The sequence below is a fragment of the Pongo abelii genome, chromosome 7 (assembly GCF_028885655.2).
Source record: "Pongo abelii isolate AG06213 chromosome 7, NHGRI_mPonAbe1-v2.0_pri, whole genome shotgun sequence".
Classification (NCBI taxonomy): domain Eukaryota; kingdom Metazoa; phylum Chordata; class Mammalia; order Primates; family Hominidae; genus Pongo; species Pongo abelii.
Window position 1 is genome coordinate 156950219 of NC_071992.2, and position 19052 is coordinate 156969270.

General features: G+C 53.8%; 1 protein-coding gene across 8 annotated transcripts in view; it reads right to left on the minus strand.

The window, feature by feature from the left end:
- Window positions 1-19052, minus strand: part of AGO2 (argonaute RISC catalytic component 2) — a 117940-nt gene that overhangs the window by 14488 nt on the left and 84400 nt on the right. For 6 of the 8 annotated variants that reach the window (XM_024250989.3, XM_054518883.2, XM_024250988.3 and 3 more), the window contains 7 exons: window positions 16675-16808; window positions 14489-14673; window positions 12832-12991; window positions 9602-9692; window positions 6589-6783; window positions 4751-4885; window positions 860-961 (listed from right to left, as the gene is read on the minus strand). In XM_024250989.3, coding sequence (XP_024106757.1) covers window positions 860-961; window positions 4751-4885; window positions 6589-6783; window positions 9602-9692; window positions 12832-12991; window positions 14489-14673; window positions 16675-16808 — 1002 coding nt within the window. The remainder of the gene's footprint in view (window positions 1-859; window positions 962-4750; window positions 4886-6588; window positions 6784-9601; window positions 9693-12831; window positions 12992-14488; window positions 14674-16674; window positions 16809-19052) is intronic. The other 2 variants (XM_054518881.2, XM_063726826.1) reach the window with 1 other exon arrangement.

Sequence of the window (19052 nt, forward strand, 5' to 3'; positions counted from 1 at the left end):
CATGTGAACAACATGACATTTTTAAATATTTCCAATGGAATATTAAAGGTACGTACAAAGTTCATAGCAAATCTTCAAACTCTAGGGTTCAAATCCTTTAGGAAGGGATATTCAAGTCCTTACTTATACTTTGAAAAACCAAAAGCCCCTCTGATCAAGCTCTCTGCAGGCAGGGACGGCACGTGACTAAGGTTCCTCCTGTCCCCAGGGTGAAGCTCTGCAGAGCTGGGGAGGGGCAGCTCCTACCATGGACGTGGTGCTCCTGCTCCTGTCAGTGCTCACAAGAATCGCCTTGGGCCAGATGGGGGTCCCCTCATGAAGGAACCCAGGAGAGCCTTGAGGTGATAACCAACACCATGGCAACCTTCTCTGAGCACCCAGTCCTTGGCTGGAGCCTGGCCCTGGCCAGTGATCGTGCGAGGAGGGGACGGCAAGGCTGACTGCGCCAAGTGCTCGTGAATCGACACGGAGGCTGCCCCATGTGGTCCCTATAGCAGCTTTCCAGTGGCCTTCTAGCTGCCACCCCATGGCAGCCCCAGCGCCTCATTCCTGCTCAGACCTCACCAAGCTCCAGCCACACCACATCCCCGGCTCCCCAAGGCCCTTGGTGCTCCCTGCTCCTCAGTCCTACTAAATGGGACTTCCTTCTTCTGGGAGGCCCATGCTGACCTGCCCCCCCAGGCCCCTCTCCCCACCCCAGCGGCCTGGCACAGCCTGGGCTCGCCGGTTCCCTGGTACTGCCTGTGTGGGCCCCTCACACCACATCCCACGTGCCAGCCAGAGCGCAAGTGTTTGCTGAATGTGGGGGATGACACGGCAGACGGCCAAGACTCTGTCCAAAGGGGACTCCCGGCCTTACCTGGATGCCAGCGTGACTACACAGGTAGAAGTCGAACTCGGTGGGGTGGGTGATTTTCGTGTCCACAGTCGTGCCTGCTGGAATGTTTCCACTTTTCCCAACCTTCGGCAACACAGGCATCTCATTAGACACGGCCAGGGACTGGCAGAGCCAAGCAGGCGGGCCAGGCAGCCGCACCGCCCGCTGGCCAGGGTGCCCTATTTTGAAGTTTTTAAATTGGCTAATACAGGTCCTCGGTAGTTTAGTGTTACGTAAAATTTAACAAGTGCTGATCACCAAGTTAAATGAGTTAATGTTCTGTGTAGGCTGGGGTTATTTTCCGCCCACTCTCATGAACGCCCGTGAGTTCAATGCAGTCTTTTCACTGCAGAACGTGCCTTTAATGCCTTAAGAGTCCCTCACTACTGTTGGTGCTATTTTGATTCGAGGTCAAGATGGAAACTGTCACCAACATACAAATCTAAAGCTAAACCAGGTGACTGGCTGCAGATGGGCCATCATCCGAGCACAAGCACACCGGCGCTCGAGGCAGAGGAGCTGGGAGGCTCTGAACACTGTCAGGAGCGCCTGTGCTTTGCTGGTGGCTTGCTCCCAGCACCTGAGAGAGCAGGGTGGCTCCATCAGAGACTGTCCCAGAGGCCAGGGGTGGTACATATAACCATTCAATGGTTTAATTACAAGGTCACAAGCATGGACCAAAAAGCCAGCCAAGATGCAGGCACGGCCACCACAGCAGCAAACCCCCACCCCATAAGCCCTGCTCCGGCATTTAGCAGGGTCCCTGATGAATGTTTCCTAGTTGTACACATTTGAAATATACATACAAAAAAGAATCTCCAGTGTGTTCCCTTCTTTGCAATTTTTTTTTTTTTTTTTGAGACGGAGACTTGCTTTGTCACCCAGGCTGGAGCACAATGGCGCAGTCTCGGTTCACTGCAACCTCTGCCTCCCAGGTTCAAGCGATTCTCCTGCCTCGGCCTCCCGAGTGGCTGGGACTATAGGCATGTGCCACCACGGCCAGCTAATTTTTATATTTTTAGTAGAGACGGGGTTTCACTATGTTGGTCAGGCTGGTCTTGAACTCCTGACCTCATGATCTGCCTGCCTCAGCCTCCCAAAGTGCTGGGATTACAGGCATGAGCCAGCACATCCAGCCCTAATATCTCTTTTCAAAGTAGTGTTGGATTTTGTTCATCTGCTTTATTTCTTCTTCAGTTTCTACCTCATTCATTATATTCCATTCTAGGATGGAGAAGTGGCGTGTAGGTGTCACCAGGAGCAAGCTGACTTCAGAGCCCTCCTGCCTCCTGCAACAGAGATCTGGGGGCTGCAGCGGGGAGGAAGGGGGACAGGGGAAGACACCCAAGGCCATGAGTGCCTCAGCCTTCCCTTGACTCCTGGGGACTGAGATCTCTTATTCCCATCCCTATGTCTTTAGGCTTCTTTTATTGCTCTCTTTCTTGTTGTACAACAAATTCATCTAAATCTACAGACTGCACTGTCTTAGCTGCATTGCATAAGGCTTGACAGGACATTCCCGATTCTGTTAGGTTCTGAGTACTTTGTGATTTCTATTCTTGTTACATGTTTAATGCATGAGCTACTCAGCAGTGAATTGAAAGTTGAAAACATTCTTCAACTTCGTTTCTACTGTTGATTTAAAATTTAATTGTATAATTATTAAAAAAATATGGCTTGAGACTGAAGTTTGGAAAGCTCCTGAGACTTCCTTTGTCCTGGTAGAACTTTTATAACCCTTCCATGTGAACGCAGCTATTTGTAAGGAAGATTCTATCTAGCTATTAGACCTGGCTTGGCTTGTTCATTTCACTCTTCCAATTTTCAGGGTTTCTTTTCTTCTTCTTCTTTTTTTTTTTTTTTTAAGACAGGTTGGAGTGCAGTGGTGCAATCATAGCTCACTGCAGCCTCAACCTCCTGAGCTCAAGCAAATCTCTTGCCTCAGCCTCCTGAGTAGCTGGGACCATAGGTGTATGCCACCATACACAACTAATTTTTAAATTTCTTTTAGAGATGGGGTTTCACTTTGTTGCTCAGGCTGGTCTTGAACTCTTGGACTAATACGATCCTCCCACCTTGGCCTCCCAAAGTGGTGGGATGACAGTGTGAGTCACCACACCTGGCCCCAGTTTTTTTTCCCTTAGTTTTTCATTTTTGTCTGGAAACAGTATAATAAGAGCTGTGTAAAAATATCCATCTTTGATGGCGTGTTCATCAATTTCTCCTTAAAATTCTGTTAGTTTTTGCTTTACTTTTTTTTCTTTACATAATTTGGTGTTAGGTACATTCAAGCTCATTAGTTGCTTTATCTTTTTGGTGAATCATTCCACTTATTTATTTATTTATTTTTGGGTATTTTTTTTTCTTTTTTGAGACAGTCTCACTCTGTCCCCCAGGCTGGAGTGTAGTAGCGCAATGTCGGCTCACTGCAACCTCTGCCTCCCAGGTTTAAGCAATTCTCTTGCCTCAGCCTCCCCAGTACCCAGGACTACAGGCACCCACCACCACGCCTGGGTAATTTTTTGTATTTTTAGTAGAGATGGGGTTTCGCCATGTTGGCCAGGCTGGTCTCGGTCTCCTGACCTCAGGTGAGCCACCTGCCTCGGCCTCCCAAAGTGCCGGGATTACAGGCTTGAGCCACCGTGCCTGGCCTGGTGAATGATTCCTTTTACTGTGATAAAATATCCTTTTTCTTCACTGTGATGCTTAACTTCTGTTTCGCCTTCCATTTGCACAGTAGACCTTCCCTGTGTCCTTGCACAGGTGTGCCTGTAGGGAGTCTAACACTCTTAAGTATTCTTTCCTGGGGGTGCCAAGTGGATGATAACCCTCTGCCTTCCGGCCCTGCCTTGACCAGGTCAAGGTCTTCTGGTTCAGTCCAAGGCCTCCTTTCTGGGCAGGTCTCTTTCCTTAGGCAGCTACCTTGATGTTATGCAGTTAGGACAATGTGGATAGGTGTGAGTTTATTTTTACTTATCCTACTAGGAATACGGAAAACACTTTTAACCTGGGTCTCCTATCTTTCGTCAGCTGTGGAGAATTCTCAGCTGTTCTGTCTACAACTCTTGCTCCTCCTCATTGTCCTTCCGGAACACCTGTGAGATGAACCGTGGCGCTTCAACGCCGCCACCTCTCCTCCCCTTCTCAGCACCACCTTCCAGCCCTGCCACAGGCACCTGCCGGGAGGGTCCAAGTTTGCACCACTCTGCCAATTCTTTACGACTGCACAGCTCCTTGCTGTGGTTTCCAAATGGGACTTTTTCAGAGCCACCTCTTTTGGTAATCTATTAGATAAGTGACATCTTGTGCCTAGAACTAGTCTAGGCCTATGGGATTTATAAATTAAGACTTTTTGGTGGGGCGCAGTGGTTCACACCTGTAATGCCAGCACTTTGGCAGGCCAAGGCAAGAGGATGGCTTGAGCCCAGGAGTTTGACACCAGCTTGGACAACATAGTGAGACCCTGTCTCTACAAAAAATAAAAAAAAAATTAGCCAGGTGTGGTGGTGGATGCCTTAGTCCTAGCTACCAGGGAGGGTGAGGTGGGAAGATCACTTGAGCCCAGGAGCTAGAGGCTGCAGTAAGCTATGATCGCACCACTGCACTCTAGCCTGGGTGACAGAGCCAGACCCCATTTTAAAACAAAAAAAAAAACACAAAACCCTCCAAAACAACAACAAAAAAACTTCACCAAATCAAGGACAGCCTTCTCTAGTGCCCAAACCTGGGTCCCCACAAAGCCCCTTGGAGGACAGAGTCACCCTAGAGCCTGGGACAGTGGCACTGTGGCCAGTAGGTTCTCTGTGAGTGTGCTCGGGGTGTGGGGCTGAGGGGAGAACCGTGCCCCCTGCCTGGAGTCATGCAGAAACTCACCCGCTCGTTCTTGTCAGTGCAGAAGAGCCGGGTGTGGTGCCTCTTCTGCACCACGATGAAGGTGATCCCGGGCTGGTAGTCTTTTTCCAGCTTGATACAGGCCTCACGGATGGCCAGCAACTCATGGTGGAGAACCTAGGGGTATGGGAGGGAGGAGGTTGTGCTTAAAGATGGTAGTGCGTGTGAGCAACGGTCCCACGTGTGGGTTCTGGGTTTAGAACACCCAGCCGTGGTGATTCTAAGAGACAATGAGTATGTTCACGGGGAGGTGAAAACACAGGAGGGCAGAAACCATCCTCTCTGCAGAAAGGACTGGATGCAGGAGGAGGGGGCTTGGCACTCAGGAATGGGAAGAACACTTCCCCTGGAGGGCGCAGGAGGTTGTGTGTGTGCAAGGGGCGCAGCCAACGCCAGGGATGCAGGCTGGGCTCTGTGCTGAGAAGGCACACGCAGAGGCCAAGCTCCTGCAGAAGCTCAGGGCAGGCTTTGGGCTGGGCGCAGTGGCTCACGCCTGTAATCCCAGCACTTTGGGAGGCCAAGGTGGGCGGATCACAAGATCAAGAGATCGAGATCATCCTGGCCAACATGGTGAAACCCCGTCTCTACTAAAAATACAAAAATTAACTGGGCGTGGTGGTGGGCGCCTGTCGTAATCCCAGCTACTCGGGAGGCAGAGGCAGGAGAACTGCTTGAACCCGGGAGGTGGAGGTTGCAGTGAGCCGAGATCCTGCCACTGCACTCCAGCCTGGTGACAGCGAGAGTCTGTCTCAAAAAAAAAAAAAAAAAAAAAAAAAAAAGCTCAGGGCAGGCTCCAGCCAGAGGTGCCGGCAGGTCAAGGTGTATCCATTCTGTCCTCCTAGGAGGCCATGGGTCTCAGGAACGAGCTCTGCTTCCACTCTGGACTGGGAAGGCAAATGCGGGAGCTGGGCTGCGTGCCATCCCGCCTCCTGATCAAGGCGGGGGAGTTCCTAAGCTCCTGGGGCAGCCACCGAGGATGTCTTCCCACCCCACTGGGTGGGGCTCCTCCCCCAACAGGCCCGGGGCGGCTTTCTTCTGCTTTTCTTGCTAACACCTCCCAAAGATGCGACTGTGTGGCATGGCGAGGGGTGGGGAGGAATCGGCTCTAGCCAACGGGAGAAACATTCAGGGCACCCACTGCCCAGGTTCCAGGCCAAGATGGACTCATTCCTGCCCACGGGTCACCTTGATCTGGGGGTGCTGTGTGTGCTCTCAACCAAAGACAGCAACAAAACTCCCCTCACCCCTCTGTGATGCCTTCCTTGCCTGTCCAGACCCAGCAGTGACCCACTGTGGCCGTCTCTCTCTACATCCAGACAGTGGCCGCGTCCTGGCGACCCTACTTTCAACAGAGCTGCCACCTATCCCTCCTCCTGGCCCTGCCTCCACACCTCTCACACTGCAGACAGGCGTCCCCAGGCACAATGAGCTCCCCACCTCGCAGGGACACCCGACAGCTCTCCACAGCCTGCAAGGCAAAGCCAGGCCCTCGGGAAGCCCCCAGATGGAGCTCTGCTCTGCAAGTCAGCGGGACTCAAGTGTCTCTCCCTCATCTCTCGGTCCCTAGGCCCACACCCACCCCTCCTCCTCTCCCTCTGTCCTGCCTCAGTGTCACGTGTCAGGGTCTCGACAGCCCCGTGTCCCATCTCCTCCCCGGACCCCCTTCCATGCTGTGACCCCTTTCATTCGGCCCCAAGATCAGCCTTGGGGCCGAATGAAAGCCACATCATTGTTGCCATTCATCGAGTGTGGTTCTGCTGCACAAACAGGTGAATTACAGACCCCGGAGAAGGGGAGGGAAGGTTCCAAGAGGCGCCCACCTGCTGGAACTGGCCTTCAGAGACGCCGTCGCGGTAGAAGATGATGCGGGTAGGCTTGAAGCGCGTGGACTTATAGAACTGGATGAGGAGCTCGCGGACCATGGCGGCCAGGTCTTGTATGATCTCCTGCCGGTGCTGCTGCACGCGCACGGTGGCGCAGTAGCGATTGGGGTGGGCGTCCATGCTGCCCACCACCTGCAGGAACAGGCAGTGAGTGTGGTCAGGGGTTCCCAAAACTTTCCTCTTCTGGGCATGTGCCTGGACTCTCGGGAAGATGGGGACGAGAAGTGTCCCCACCCTGGAACTCATGTCACAGTCAAGTGACAATGGCTGGCTGGGTGTGAACTCAGCCTTTAGGCTTTTGGTGTCTGGCAATAGTGTTCGTAAATACGTACTGAAGTACAAAAATTTGCCAAGTTACATAGTTTAAAAAACACAAAACAAAACAAAACAGGCCGGGTGCAGTGGCTCACACCTGTAATCCCAGCACTTTGGAGGCCAAGATGGGCGGATCACCTGAGATCAGGAGTTTGAGACCAGCCTGGCCAACGTGGTAAAACCCTGTCTCTGCTAAAAATATAAAAATGAGCTGGGTGTGGTGGTGCGTGCCTGTAATCCCAGCTACTTGGGAGGCTGAGGCAGGAAAACTGCTTGAACCCAGGAGGCGGAGGTTGCAGTGAGCCGAGATCACACCACACACTCCAGCCTGGGCAACAGAGTGAGACTCTATCTCAAAAACAGAAAGACAGATTAGAACTATCCTCTGCTTGGCATCAGATGTGGCTGAATTAATCAGTCCAAAGAAGGCAATGGGTGGGGGTGTCCCTATTTCTTCCAAAGAAACTACAAGCACATCAACAGAGAGCATCCTGAAGGCACACCAGCCATGCGAGCAGACACCGGAAGGTGCCAGCCACAAAGACGGCAGACAGAGAGAGCCCAGCACGGCTCTGCGGTTTCTTTGTCGGGGGCCAAGGGAGCGTGAGGGATGAGGTGGCCCAGCTCACGGAGGGAACCGGGTAGATCCCCACGTGCCGCTCCACCCTCTGGCTGGGGAAGGCGAGGTCCTTGAATTTTGAAAAACACTGATGGAAATAAAACCTCTCATGTCACTGAAAAATAGGAGCTGCTTCTTGGCAATCTGCCTCCTTCTTCGTAAATCCTTACTGAACAAGTTCTTTCCCAGTTAATTCTCCCACTATTCCACATCCTTTGTCCTGCCTTGGGCTATAATTTTTCTCTTAAACCAAGAGAAAAATAAATAAACTCTGTAATGTTTCCAGCTGGTATAAACAGAAATACATTAACATAAACAGAAATCTGTTCCTATTGATTGAGAATTGTGGGGATAGGGGATAAACACAGATTTCTCTGTTCCTGAAAACTTGAAAAAAAAAAAAAAAAAAAAAAACCAGCCTAAGGCTCCAAAAACCCAAGATATAGTTGAATGCTTCATAACATTTGTATAGAAAAAAACAAAGCTAACGGGGACCAGGTGAGGTGGGAACAGGGGAGGGCGCCAGCCCGCTGTGCTGCGGGCTTTCTCCAGCTGCAGGACCCTCGGGGGCTCCCCTCTGTGCCCTGGCTCCCTCCTGGGCACACTGGTGCCCAGCTGTGGCTTGGTGACGGCCATGCGGTGCTTCACCATCAGAGGAAAGGGCTGAAAATGGCTCAGCATGGCCAGGTGCGGTGGCTCACACCTGTCATCCCAGCACTTTGGGAGGTTGAGGCAGGTGGATCACCTGAGGTCAGGAGTTCAAGACCAGCCTGGCCAACATGGTGAAACCCCATCTCTATAAAATACAAAATTTAGCCAGCCATGATGACAGGTGCCTGTAATCTCAGCTACTTGGGAGGCTGAGGCGGGAGAATTGCTTGAACCTGGGAGGCGAAGGTTGCAGTGAGCTGAGATCGCACCATTGCAATCCAGCCTGGGCGACAGTTACTCTGTCTCAAAAAACACAAAAAAACAAAAATAGAAACAAAAAAACCCACAAAACAACAACAACAAAAAAAGACTCAGCAACGTGAGCAGCGGTCTATGTGTGGGAGTGGTGGGGTTGTGATTATCGGGCCAAGTGGCAAGAATTAGTTGATGCATGTGAATTTCCTAAAGGAAGTGTGCCCTGAATAACACCAGAGCACATCTCATGTTGCTTTTCTTCCACCTGGGGCAGCTCGAATGGCTTCCTTGCGTCCCAGATAGACTCTCTTGCTCCATATTCTCTCCCAACTGATGAAATAATAATGGTAGCATTTTCTTTTTCTTTTTTGAGAGAAAATCTCACTTTGTTGGCCAGGCTGGAGTGCAGTGGCGCAATCTCTTCTCGCTGCAGCCTCGATCTCCTGTGCTCTGGCAATCCTCCCACCTCAGCCTCCTAGGTAGCAGGAACGACAGGCGCACGCCACCACCCCCAGCTATTTTTGTAGAGACGGGCGTTCGCCATGTTGCCCAGGCTGGAATGTAAGCATTTTCCGAGCATCTACTATGTGCCAGGCACCATGCCAGGGGCTTAACTACATCATTTCCTGATTCTCCCATGAGGTCAACATTTGTTTCCTCATTTTACACCCAAGAAAGCTCTGAAACATTAAGCTCATTGTCCAAGAAAAACAAGAAAATAGAAGCAGCACGGGCCTGTCTGAGGTTCGGGGCTGTGTCCAAGGCCGGAGTTTTCATGATGGGGGGGCACAGGTGTCATCACACCCTAGGCTACCACCCGCCAGTCAGGCCACGTGCAAGGGGGCCTCCTTGCCCTTCAGACCTCCCAAAGGGCTGGGATAGGCATGAGCCCCTATGCCCCACCTCTGACTGCTGCTTAGAACTTATTTTATGTCATTCTAGTGTCCCCTCCAAACACCTCTCTCCTGCATGACCCCGGCCGTCCCTACCGCAGCTTAGTGAGACCCCATGCCTTTCAGGAAGGACCCCTGGCCACGCTGTGACAGTGGGACTTCGACAGGGTCCTGCATGTTGTCAATGGAAGACCCATGGGGAAGCGCTGACACTCACGGCGGCAATGGAGGGCTTCTTCCCGTCCCCGGCAGGGGGGTGAGTGACGTCCGCTCCCAGAAAGATGACGGGCTGCTGGAACACCGGCGGCCTGCGGAGAGGAGTGGCGTCAGGGGCCACAGTGAGACATGCCTGGACCTCTGACCCTAGTAGGTGCCACCATCACCTTTTGGAGGTGCTCAGTGTATCATGGTAATGCTTTTGAAAAGAATCCTTATCTTTTAACAGGAATATTAAACTCCTTGCAGATTAAATGACACAAGGTCTGAAATCTGCTTCAGAAGAGCCAGGGGTTGGGGGGCTGACAGCTGTTGAGGCTGGGGCTCAGGCCCCAGAGGGCTCACCCTTCCACCCTCTACTCCCTCTGCAGCCACACCTACGCCAGGGTTTCTCACCACTACCCTTGGCACCACCAATGCCTGGGGCCAGCTCGTTCTTTGTTGGGGCAGGGGGCTGTCCCAAGCATAGGCAGACGCTGAGAGGCCTCCACCCACTGGATGCCAGTAGCACTCCGTCTAGCCTGACACCCCAACATGTCTCCAGACATGACCACGCGTTCCCTGGCAGCAAAACCACCCCATGGAGAACTTTCAGACCCTGAGTGGTGACTTCCCCGGAAGTCACCCCAACGGTGACTTCCCCGGGAGGCAGCACGCACAGGGGCAGGGACAGGCATGTGGGCCTCGGGCTCTCCGGGGAAAGGTGGAGGTGGTGACAGCACCTCCCTCCCGGGTTGAGAGTGCACGACCCCACACCCTACCCAGCCTTGCTTGGCTGCTGCAGGCAACATCAGGAAGTGTCAGAAGTGGCCGTTCTGCCAGCCCTGCCTGTTGGAAACCGGGTACATGCGGCCCTCGCCTCTGCTGCCCTCTCCCCGCATCCATTTCCCCACAGGCCTGTGACTCACTCTCCGCCCACACCCTCTCTCTCCCATCGCCTGCCTTGCGGCAGAGCTCCCTGACTCAGCCGAACCCATCACTGCTTGCGCTGGCTCCCAGGCCCCTTTCTAGTCAGACTTCTCACGGCCACAGCAACAAGGCTCCTCTTCCCAAGGTCACCGATGACCTCTGCATCACCCAGACCCACGGCCGAGCCTCAGGCCTCGCTGCGTCTGGCCCGCTGCAGGACACACTTCCCTTGGTGCCTAGGGCCCTGCGGCCGGCCTCCCTGCCCCAGCCTCTCCCATCTCCTCTGCTGGTTCCTCCCTCTCCAGGCCTTGAACTCCAGCCTTCTCCAGGGCCCAGGGCTTGGAATACCACCTGTCTGCTAAGGATTCCTGGATCCTGTCTCGCCTGACGCCAGCCTCCTGGTTCCCACCGTCCACTCATCAGCTGCACTCAGATGCCCTGCAGAGGCTGCGGGGTCCAGTTCACCCATGCCCAGTGCTCACCCTCCCAACAGCCTCCCTGTCTAATGACGATGGGGTCTCTCCTGCAGCCCAGGCCAAGGTCCTTGATTTTTCCTTCACACACAGCCCAATCCCACCTGCCAGCAAGTCCCAGGGCTCTATCTTCAAAACATTTCAGAGTCTAGGTGCTCCCACTCTGTGCCCCTGCCCTGGCCTGGCCCAGGCCACCAGCCCCTCTCAGCTTCATGGAGCCAGAGGTGGCCACACTGTTAGTCGGGTGCCTCCAACGGCCCCAGCTCACCCCAGCTCACCAGAGGGAGCCTTCGTTCCCCAGCATTCCCCAGGCTGCACGGGGGCGGGCCTGTCTCCTGTCTGCTCTCACAGTCCTCCCACGGCTCTGGCATGCACCTGCCGCCTGTACGATGGGCTCATGACCTGGGTGCCTCCACCAGGACTTCCGGCCCAGTGCTGCCCGCTTATGGCCCAAACTCCCTGCACACAGTAGGTACTCAATACATACAGAACCTGTTGACTGAGGAACAGCACTTTCAGTTCCCAGCCAGCTCTGGATTGGTCTTTGTTCATTCCCATGAACCTGTTTCACCGCAGAGCCCGCGCCCACGCTCACGGCCATTCGACTCAGAATCCAGGTTCTTCCCATGTTATCACCCTGCTCCCTGATGAATTCAACGGACTGTTTCTGGGTGCGTGTAACTCGGTGGCTCTCAAAGCCTGGTCCCCCGTGTAGCAGCATCGGCACTGTGTGTGTCCACTTGCTAGGGGTGGAAATTCCTGGTCCCGATCAGTCCTGCTGAGTAGGACACTCCGGGAACGAGCCCCGCTGGGGTTCAAGAGCTGCTCAGGTGTGAGGACACTGTGGTGACCCAGCACAGGCCTGTGCATACAGCAGGGGCTCACCACCGCCCACTTTCCAAATACAGAGGGTCACTGCCTTAAGGCAGTTCGATTTAGGATTCTTAGGTCTGTGACGGCGTGCCAGTGATGCAGATTTAGCGCACTGCCTGGCTTAGGATGGCTTTATCAGCTGAGCCCCACTGTGACTGGGAGCTCCAACAGATCCACGCCACAGGGGCTGCCTATAGCCTCCAGTTCCCTCCTGCCCAAACGCACAAATAATCTGATTCTACATATTCTCCGTTGTTGTCGTCCAAATGTTAAGACAACTGCCAGGGTTGGCAAAGATGCCTGTCATTGTGTGGAGACGTCTTTCTTGCCTACATCACAGGTTGGTGGCTTTGGAGGAGGGGAAGAAGCAAACCCTGGCCCTGCCCTGGAAAACCTGGATGCTCAGCCGGTCAGGAGGTGCCAGAGGAGGGTGCAGCTCCATCACCCCCAACCCCCGTCCCCGGCGGTCAGCCCTGGGCCTCTGAGACTGGCAGGTGGCCAGCGCTTGGCCACATATCCTGTCCCAGCCCGGGAGCTGCCAACAGTGTGCTCCCATGAGGAGCTTTTCAGTCTAAAGTCCCAGCACGACGCAGCATCCATGACCAGCCTGGCGTGGGAAGCATGGGGGGGCCCTGGTCCACATGGTAGCTGCTGCTGCTGAGCCAGGGAAGCCCATCTCCATCTCCTGGCCATCCAAGGCATGCCCTGCTCTGCCTTGCCCACTGGGATTCAAGGCACAAATTTCTCTGTCTGGAAACCCGGCCACAGTGCTCAAACTCCTGCAGACGTCCCTGGTCCCCAGGAGAGCGTGAGCAGCCAGATCTATGTCTGACATCTTTGCTCTGCTGTGGCCAGGACGGTGCTGGGCCCAGGTGAGGGGACCCTGCCCCCCTGCCCCCTGCATACTGCACCCCACCCTGCCAGGTATCCCACCATGCCCTGGTCGGCAGGCAGAGGTAAAGGGGCCAGGCCTTACCTGCCCTGGGGCAGCAGGATGTTGTTCACGCCTCCCAGCTTGACGTTGATCTTCAGGCAGAGGTTGGACAGGGTCTGCGGCGTGGTCCTCTGCACGTTCTTCATCTGCACGCACTGTGTGGCCATCCCCAGCACCGTGTCTCCCACACGCTTGACCTCGGCTAAGGGACACGAGAGGCACACACACAGCTCTGCTGGTGCCCCTTCCTCAGCTGGCCCCAAGAGCGGCAGCAGCCACCAGCCCTCTTGCCCCCATCTGGCAAGTGCAACCATGGCAGCTGTGTTGAGCTTTGCGTGTCCCCCTCTGTCCAAGGTCGGCGATAGAAGAGGGTCACTGGCCCTGAGGGGGACGCCAAGCTCCTTGGAGTCCAGACTCCAGCACGGCTGTGCCCGCCTCGCCCAGGCCAGGCTTCCCCTCCCTCAGGAAGGGAAGTTGAGTGAGTCTATCTCATCCCTCCAATTTATCAACAAAACCATATAAATGCCTCACCTAGGGCCCCAGGGCAGGAGAGAAAGAGCCCAACTAAAAGGAAGGACTTGGCTCCCTGCTTAGGAAGGCCACTTACACTGGCCGGGCACGGTGGCTCACACCTATAATCCCAGCACTCTGGGGGCCCGAGGCGGGCAGATCACCTGAGGTCAGGAGTTCAAGACCAGCCTGGCCAACATGGCAAAACTCTGTCTCTACTAATAATATAAAAATTAGCCGGGCATGGCAGTGTGTGCCTATAATCCCAGCTACTCAGGAGGCTGAGGCAGGAGAATTGCTTGAACTCAGGAGGCAGAGTTTGCAGTAAGCCAAAATCACACCACTGCACTCCAGGCTAGGAGACAGAGCCAGCCCTTGTCTTAAAAAAAAAAAAAAAAAAAAAGAAAGAAAAAAAGAAAAAAAAGGAAGGTCACTCATACCACGGTGCTCTGGCTGCAAGCAAATGCTTGGGTGGTTAAAAATAAAAACACTGGCACCCTCAAAATCCTTGGCAGATGTAGACCTGACATCAAAGAGCTCCATGGACCCACCCCCGGCTATTCCTGGTCTCTTTCATGAAGCAACTGATCAGCTGCTCACTGGGCAGGTCTGGGGAAACAGTGGCCCTGGGACAGTGTTAGCAGGATGTCAACACCAACAGCTTTTTCTTCCCTTCTTTTTTTGGGATGTTGAACTTAGAGAAGTGTGGTTTTTACATGTCAATAATCTGTCTGTGGCTGGGCGTGGGGCCCTGTGGGTGACCCCCTGGCATGGACTTTGGCAAAACTCCACAAAATTCTGAGGTGGGCACAGAGTGGTTATACATAGGCTGAGTCCCAGGCAGGAGGTGACCCCGCTGCAACGCTCTATGCGTTAAACAAATGCTCCCCCATCAAGTCAACACACATGCTGTATGATGATGGGGTGCCCACCCATGTGCGAAGGCCTGTGCCACCTGAGGGTGCTGACTGCCCAGGACCACGGGGTCATACAGGACGACGGGGAGGCCCTGAACACAGTGATCAGAAGTGGCAGTGATGACAAGCCACCTCTTCTTCCTCAGCCTCCTGAAAGGCCCGAAAGGAGCACCTTTCTCAGTGCAGCAGAAACACAGAGGGGCTTAGGCAGGAACAAACACCCATGGAGACCACGACGGCTCCCCACAGCCAGCGGGAGCGCCCACACCTACCGTACACGGGCGTCTTGCCGGGCAGGATAACCACCACCAGCTGCAGGCCCGCATACGTGTTCTTCAGGTGCCGGAACATGGGCTCCACGCTGTCCGCCCCCTGCGCGTATTTGCAGAAGCACGGCTGGCCCTGGATGGGCATGCCGGCGTCTCTTGAGATCTTTCTGAGCTGCTCTGTGAAGGACCTGCAGGAGGAGGCTCAGTTCACTACCGTGCACTGAGAATGGTGGAGAACTCAGGCCGACCAGAGGCTCTAACACAGGGGCGTCATTTTTACAAAGCCCAAAGCACTTTCACTGAGGTCAAAATTGTTCTTAAAGTCTTGGACGAGGCCAGAATTCAGAGCTACATCTCCTAACACATACTAACTCATGAGAAAGGTTAAGTGTGCTCAACATACATGTAAGCGCACTCGAAAGTCACGTGCGGCTAACTTGCCACCGTAACACAGCAGCCTTTAAACCGTGCTCACGCTGCCTCATGGCTGTGGTGGCCCCAGGGCGGTGATGCGATGCTGTCCCTGTAAAGCTGCTGAACAGCCCCTGGAGCTCCTGTGAAGGAGGCCAGCGTTCTCCCCACGCACAGGCCAGGCACTGTCAGAGTGAGGGAGGTTTTCAGCTCACTGTCCTTTTGGATCTTTTCCCCCAGTAGTTCTGATGGGCATAACTCGGACTGTATGACATCATCACGAGAGAAAACAGCCCGCAGCCTAAGGAGTGGCAGCAGCTGGCAACGGCCAGCCTTGTGAAGCTGGGGTGGGGTGGGAGGCAGGGCAGCGGCTTCTATTTTAAGCTGAAGACTAAGAATCATGTCACCTTCTACAATAAGGGCGAGGACACGGCACTCCAACCCAGCCAGTGTCCAATTTCCTGTACATTAGATCAGGTCAAGAAACATGTGTGTGTCCACCCGTATCTTCAGCTCCAGGCCAAAGTGAAGGAAGGGGCCAAGGACAGAAGAAGGGACAGGAGGCGACCGTGTTCAGAACTAACCTACTTCAGCTTGCTTCCCAAACCCCCTCTCTAGGCTTCCACCTCCTCTGCCAGCAGTGTGGACACAAGGTGGCCTCAGAAGGACAGATGGCCACTCGCCAGCAAGACATCAGCTCTGAGGGCCATGCCCGTTCACAGCCAGTCCTTGCTGGAACTGTTAAGGGACCGGCTACACACCTCACAGGCTGGAGTTCTCCCCTGCTGCCCCCACAGAGCAGGGAAGCAAAGACTTTATGTTCCCATTGAAGTTTGGCACAAAGGCACGAGCCACCCTGCTGTGTGCTCCCAACACAGTCCCGCTGGGCCCGTACCTGGCACAGCTGTGCTGGCCGAGGTGAGCGTCCTGGGTGAGGGCAGGCCCTTCCACGGCACTTGGGCCTCCTAGAGGGCCCGGCGCTCACCTGGGCAGGTGGCAGAGACCTGAACCAAAACTTCTCTCCTCTTAATCACTCCCCTTGTCTGGGAAGGAAGATAATACTCCCAGCCTCTCCATCTCTCTATTTCACCATCTCTTCCTATTTTTTTTCTTGAGATGGGGTCTTGCTTTTTCACCCAGGTTGGAGTGCAATGGTGTGATCTCGGCTCACTGCAACCTCCGCCTCCTGGGTTCAAGCGATTCTCCAGCCTCAGTGCCCCGAGTAGCTGGGACTACAGGTGCACCACCATGCTTGGCTAATTTTTCTATTTTTCGTAGAGATGGGCTGGTCTCAAACTCCTGACCTCAAGTGATCCTTCTGCCTCAGCCTCCCAAAGTGCTGGGGATTACAGGCATGAGCCACTGTGCCCGACCCATCTCTTCCTGATTCTGTCTTCATTTTCTCCTTCTAATTTACACTAATATGGAGCTAAATTTTTTTTTTAAAGTAACTGTAGTTCATTGAATCCAATTCTCTCTTTTGCCCCTACTTATAAATTTCCTTCAGATCCTGTTTGTTTTTGTCTACGGTCTGCGCTGCTTCTCCATGCTCACTGCAAGGGTGGGTCCCAGGAGTGAGGGGGCACCGATGGGGCCAGCATGTCTTGCCCTGGCCCGGCCAGTGGTATCTGACAGGGAAAGGTTGATGAACCCTGACATCAAAACCCATACCAGCGCCCTCACCCCCACCCCAACCAGAGTCAGTCCTGCAAGTGGTCACTCGAGCTGCCCATCGGGCAGGACCCCCAGGCCGGAGCCTCTGCTTGTGGCGGGCTTACTTCAGATGGACTTCCGTGCACTGGCGCTGGGGGGCGAAGCACGCGATGGCCCACACCTTAATCTCGATGCCCGTGTGGAACTGCTTGTTCCGCATGTCCCAGACGCCCTGGACAGGGGTCGCAATCGCTTTATTCTGCAAATGGCAAAAGGTTCAGGGTGAGAAAAAAATGGAAAACATATTCCTTCAACCTTAGACTTTGTCACTCTCACTGTTGGTCCCCCTGACCAACAATGGCTTCTCAGGGAAAGAACTTTTGTGTTGTCTCCTGTCTCTGACCTGCCTAATGATGCAGACAACTGGCAGGATCGGTAGATGGATGGGCTGGTGGAAGATGGGTGGGTGGATGGTTGATGGGTGGGTGGATGGTTGATGGGTGAGTGGATGGTTGATGGGTGGATAAGGTAGTGGGTGGTCGGTTGATAATCGGTGGATAAGAGGGGTGGGTGGATGGTTGATGGGTGGATAAAGTGGGTGGGTGGATGGCTGATGGGTGCATAAGGTGAATGGGTAAATGGTTGATGGGTGGATAAGGTGGGTGGGTGGATGGCTGATGAGTGGATAAGGTAGGTAGGTGGACGGAGAGATGGAGAGATGGATGGACGGATGGATGGAGTTAGATGGAGGATGGATGGGTAAGTAATGAACAGACAGATGGGGGCTAAGCCAGGAGGAGGAAGGCCCAAAGCTCCATCCAACCTCATGAGTAGCCTGGAGGAACAGAAGTGCCTTGCCAAGCTACAGGAAGGCCTCCTGTTCTATACAGAGCTTTAGTTGGGACTGAGCCCACAGCTTTTTCCACTCAGCATGCCACTGCCTGCAGCTGTGTCGGAAACGGGAGCTACTTCCACTTGAGAAGAGAAAGGCGGGCTGTGCAAATATGCTGTCAGCTCTCAACCAGACAGGACCAGCCAGCCCTCAGCACTGTCACCTAAGGAATCTGAACTGGCTTCAAGTGATTCTCAAGAGAAGGGTGGGCCAGGAAGGGTCCCGTGTGGGAGGGACGGGCACTCCTAGGCCTGGGGACATTGCTAAAGGATGTGGCTGTGCCTGAGTTGCTGTCATTTACTCTGGAAAGGTTTTTTTTTTTTAGCAGGAAGCGTTTTTCGTACAAAATACAAGCCTGCTGTAGAAATCAGACATGTGATAGAAATAAATGCTTTGTTTCCTATATTTTTATAACTACTGCCTGTTCCCACCAGCCTCCCTGTGTGCAAGAGTCTCACAGACAGCCTGGGGCTCCAGACAGGGAGTGCACACACACACACACACACACGCACTCACATGCACACACGCACACGCACACACGCACACACACACACACACACACAGGCTCTTACTATACAGGTGCTTCTCAACCTCGGCACAACTGACATCTGAAGCTCAATGATTCTTTGTCAGGGGGCTGTCCTGTGCCCTGTAGGCTATCCCACTCACCCCCAAGTTGTGACAATAAAAAATGTCTCCCGACACTGCCAGACGTCCCCTGGGGGGCAAAATCATCCCTGGTTGAGAACTCCTGCTGTACACATTGCTTTCTGAGGGATATTTTGTTTTTTTGCACTAACAATGGACCAGGGATAGGTAGAGCAGGGGACAGGAATGTTTCCTCACATTATGATGTCTTAGAGATCGGGAAAAATGTATTCATGTATTAACAGAAGCACTACATGCTCAGTCAGGTGTGGTGGCTTACACCTGTAATCCCAGCTGAGGTGGGAGGACTGCTTGAGCCTAGGAGTTCAAGACGAGCCTGGGTAACATAGTGAGACCTCGTCTCTACAAAACATTAAAAACCTAGCTGGGTGTGGTGGTGTGGCTGTGGCCCCAGCAATTTGAGAGGCTGAGGTGGGAGGATCGCTTGAGCCTGGAAGGTCAGGGCTGTAATGAGCTATGACCGCGTCACTGCACTGCAGCCAGGGCAACAGAGAAACACTCTGTCTCAAACAAATTACAAGCTTTTTTTTTTTTTGAGACGGAGTTTCGCTCTTGTTGCCCAGGCTGGAGTGCAATGGCACGATCTTGGCTCACCGCAACCTCCGCCTCCTGGGTTCAAGCGATTCTCCTGACTCAGCCTCCCGAGTAGTTGGGATTACAGGCATGCACCACCACGCCTGGCTAATTTTGTATTTTTAGTAGAGACAGGATTTCTCCATGTTGGTCAGGCTGGTCTCGAACTCCCAACCTCAGGTGATCTGCCCGCCTTGGCCTCCCAAAGTGCTGAGATTACAAGTGTGAGCCACTGCGCCTGGCCTTTTTTTTTTAGACAGTGTCTCACACTCTGTTGTCCAGGCTGGAGTAAAGTGGCACCATCTCGGCTCACTGCAACCTCTGCCTCCCAGGTTCAAGCGGTTCTCCTGCCTCAGTCTCCCGAGTAGC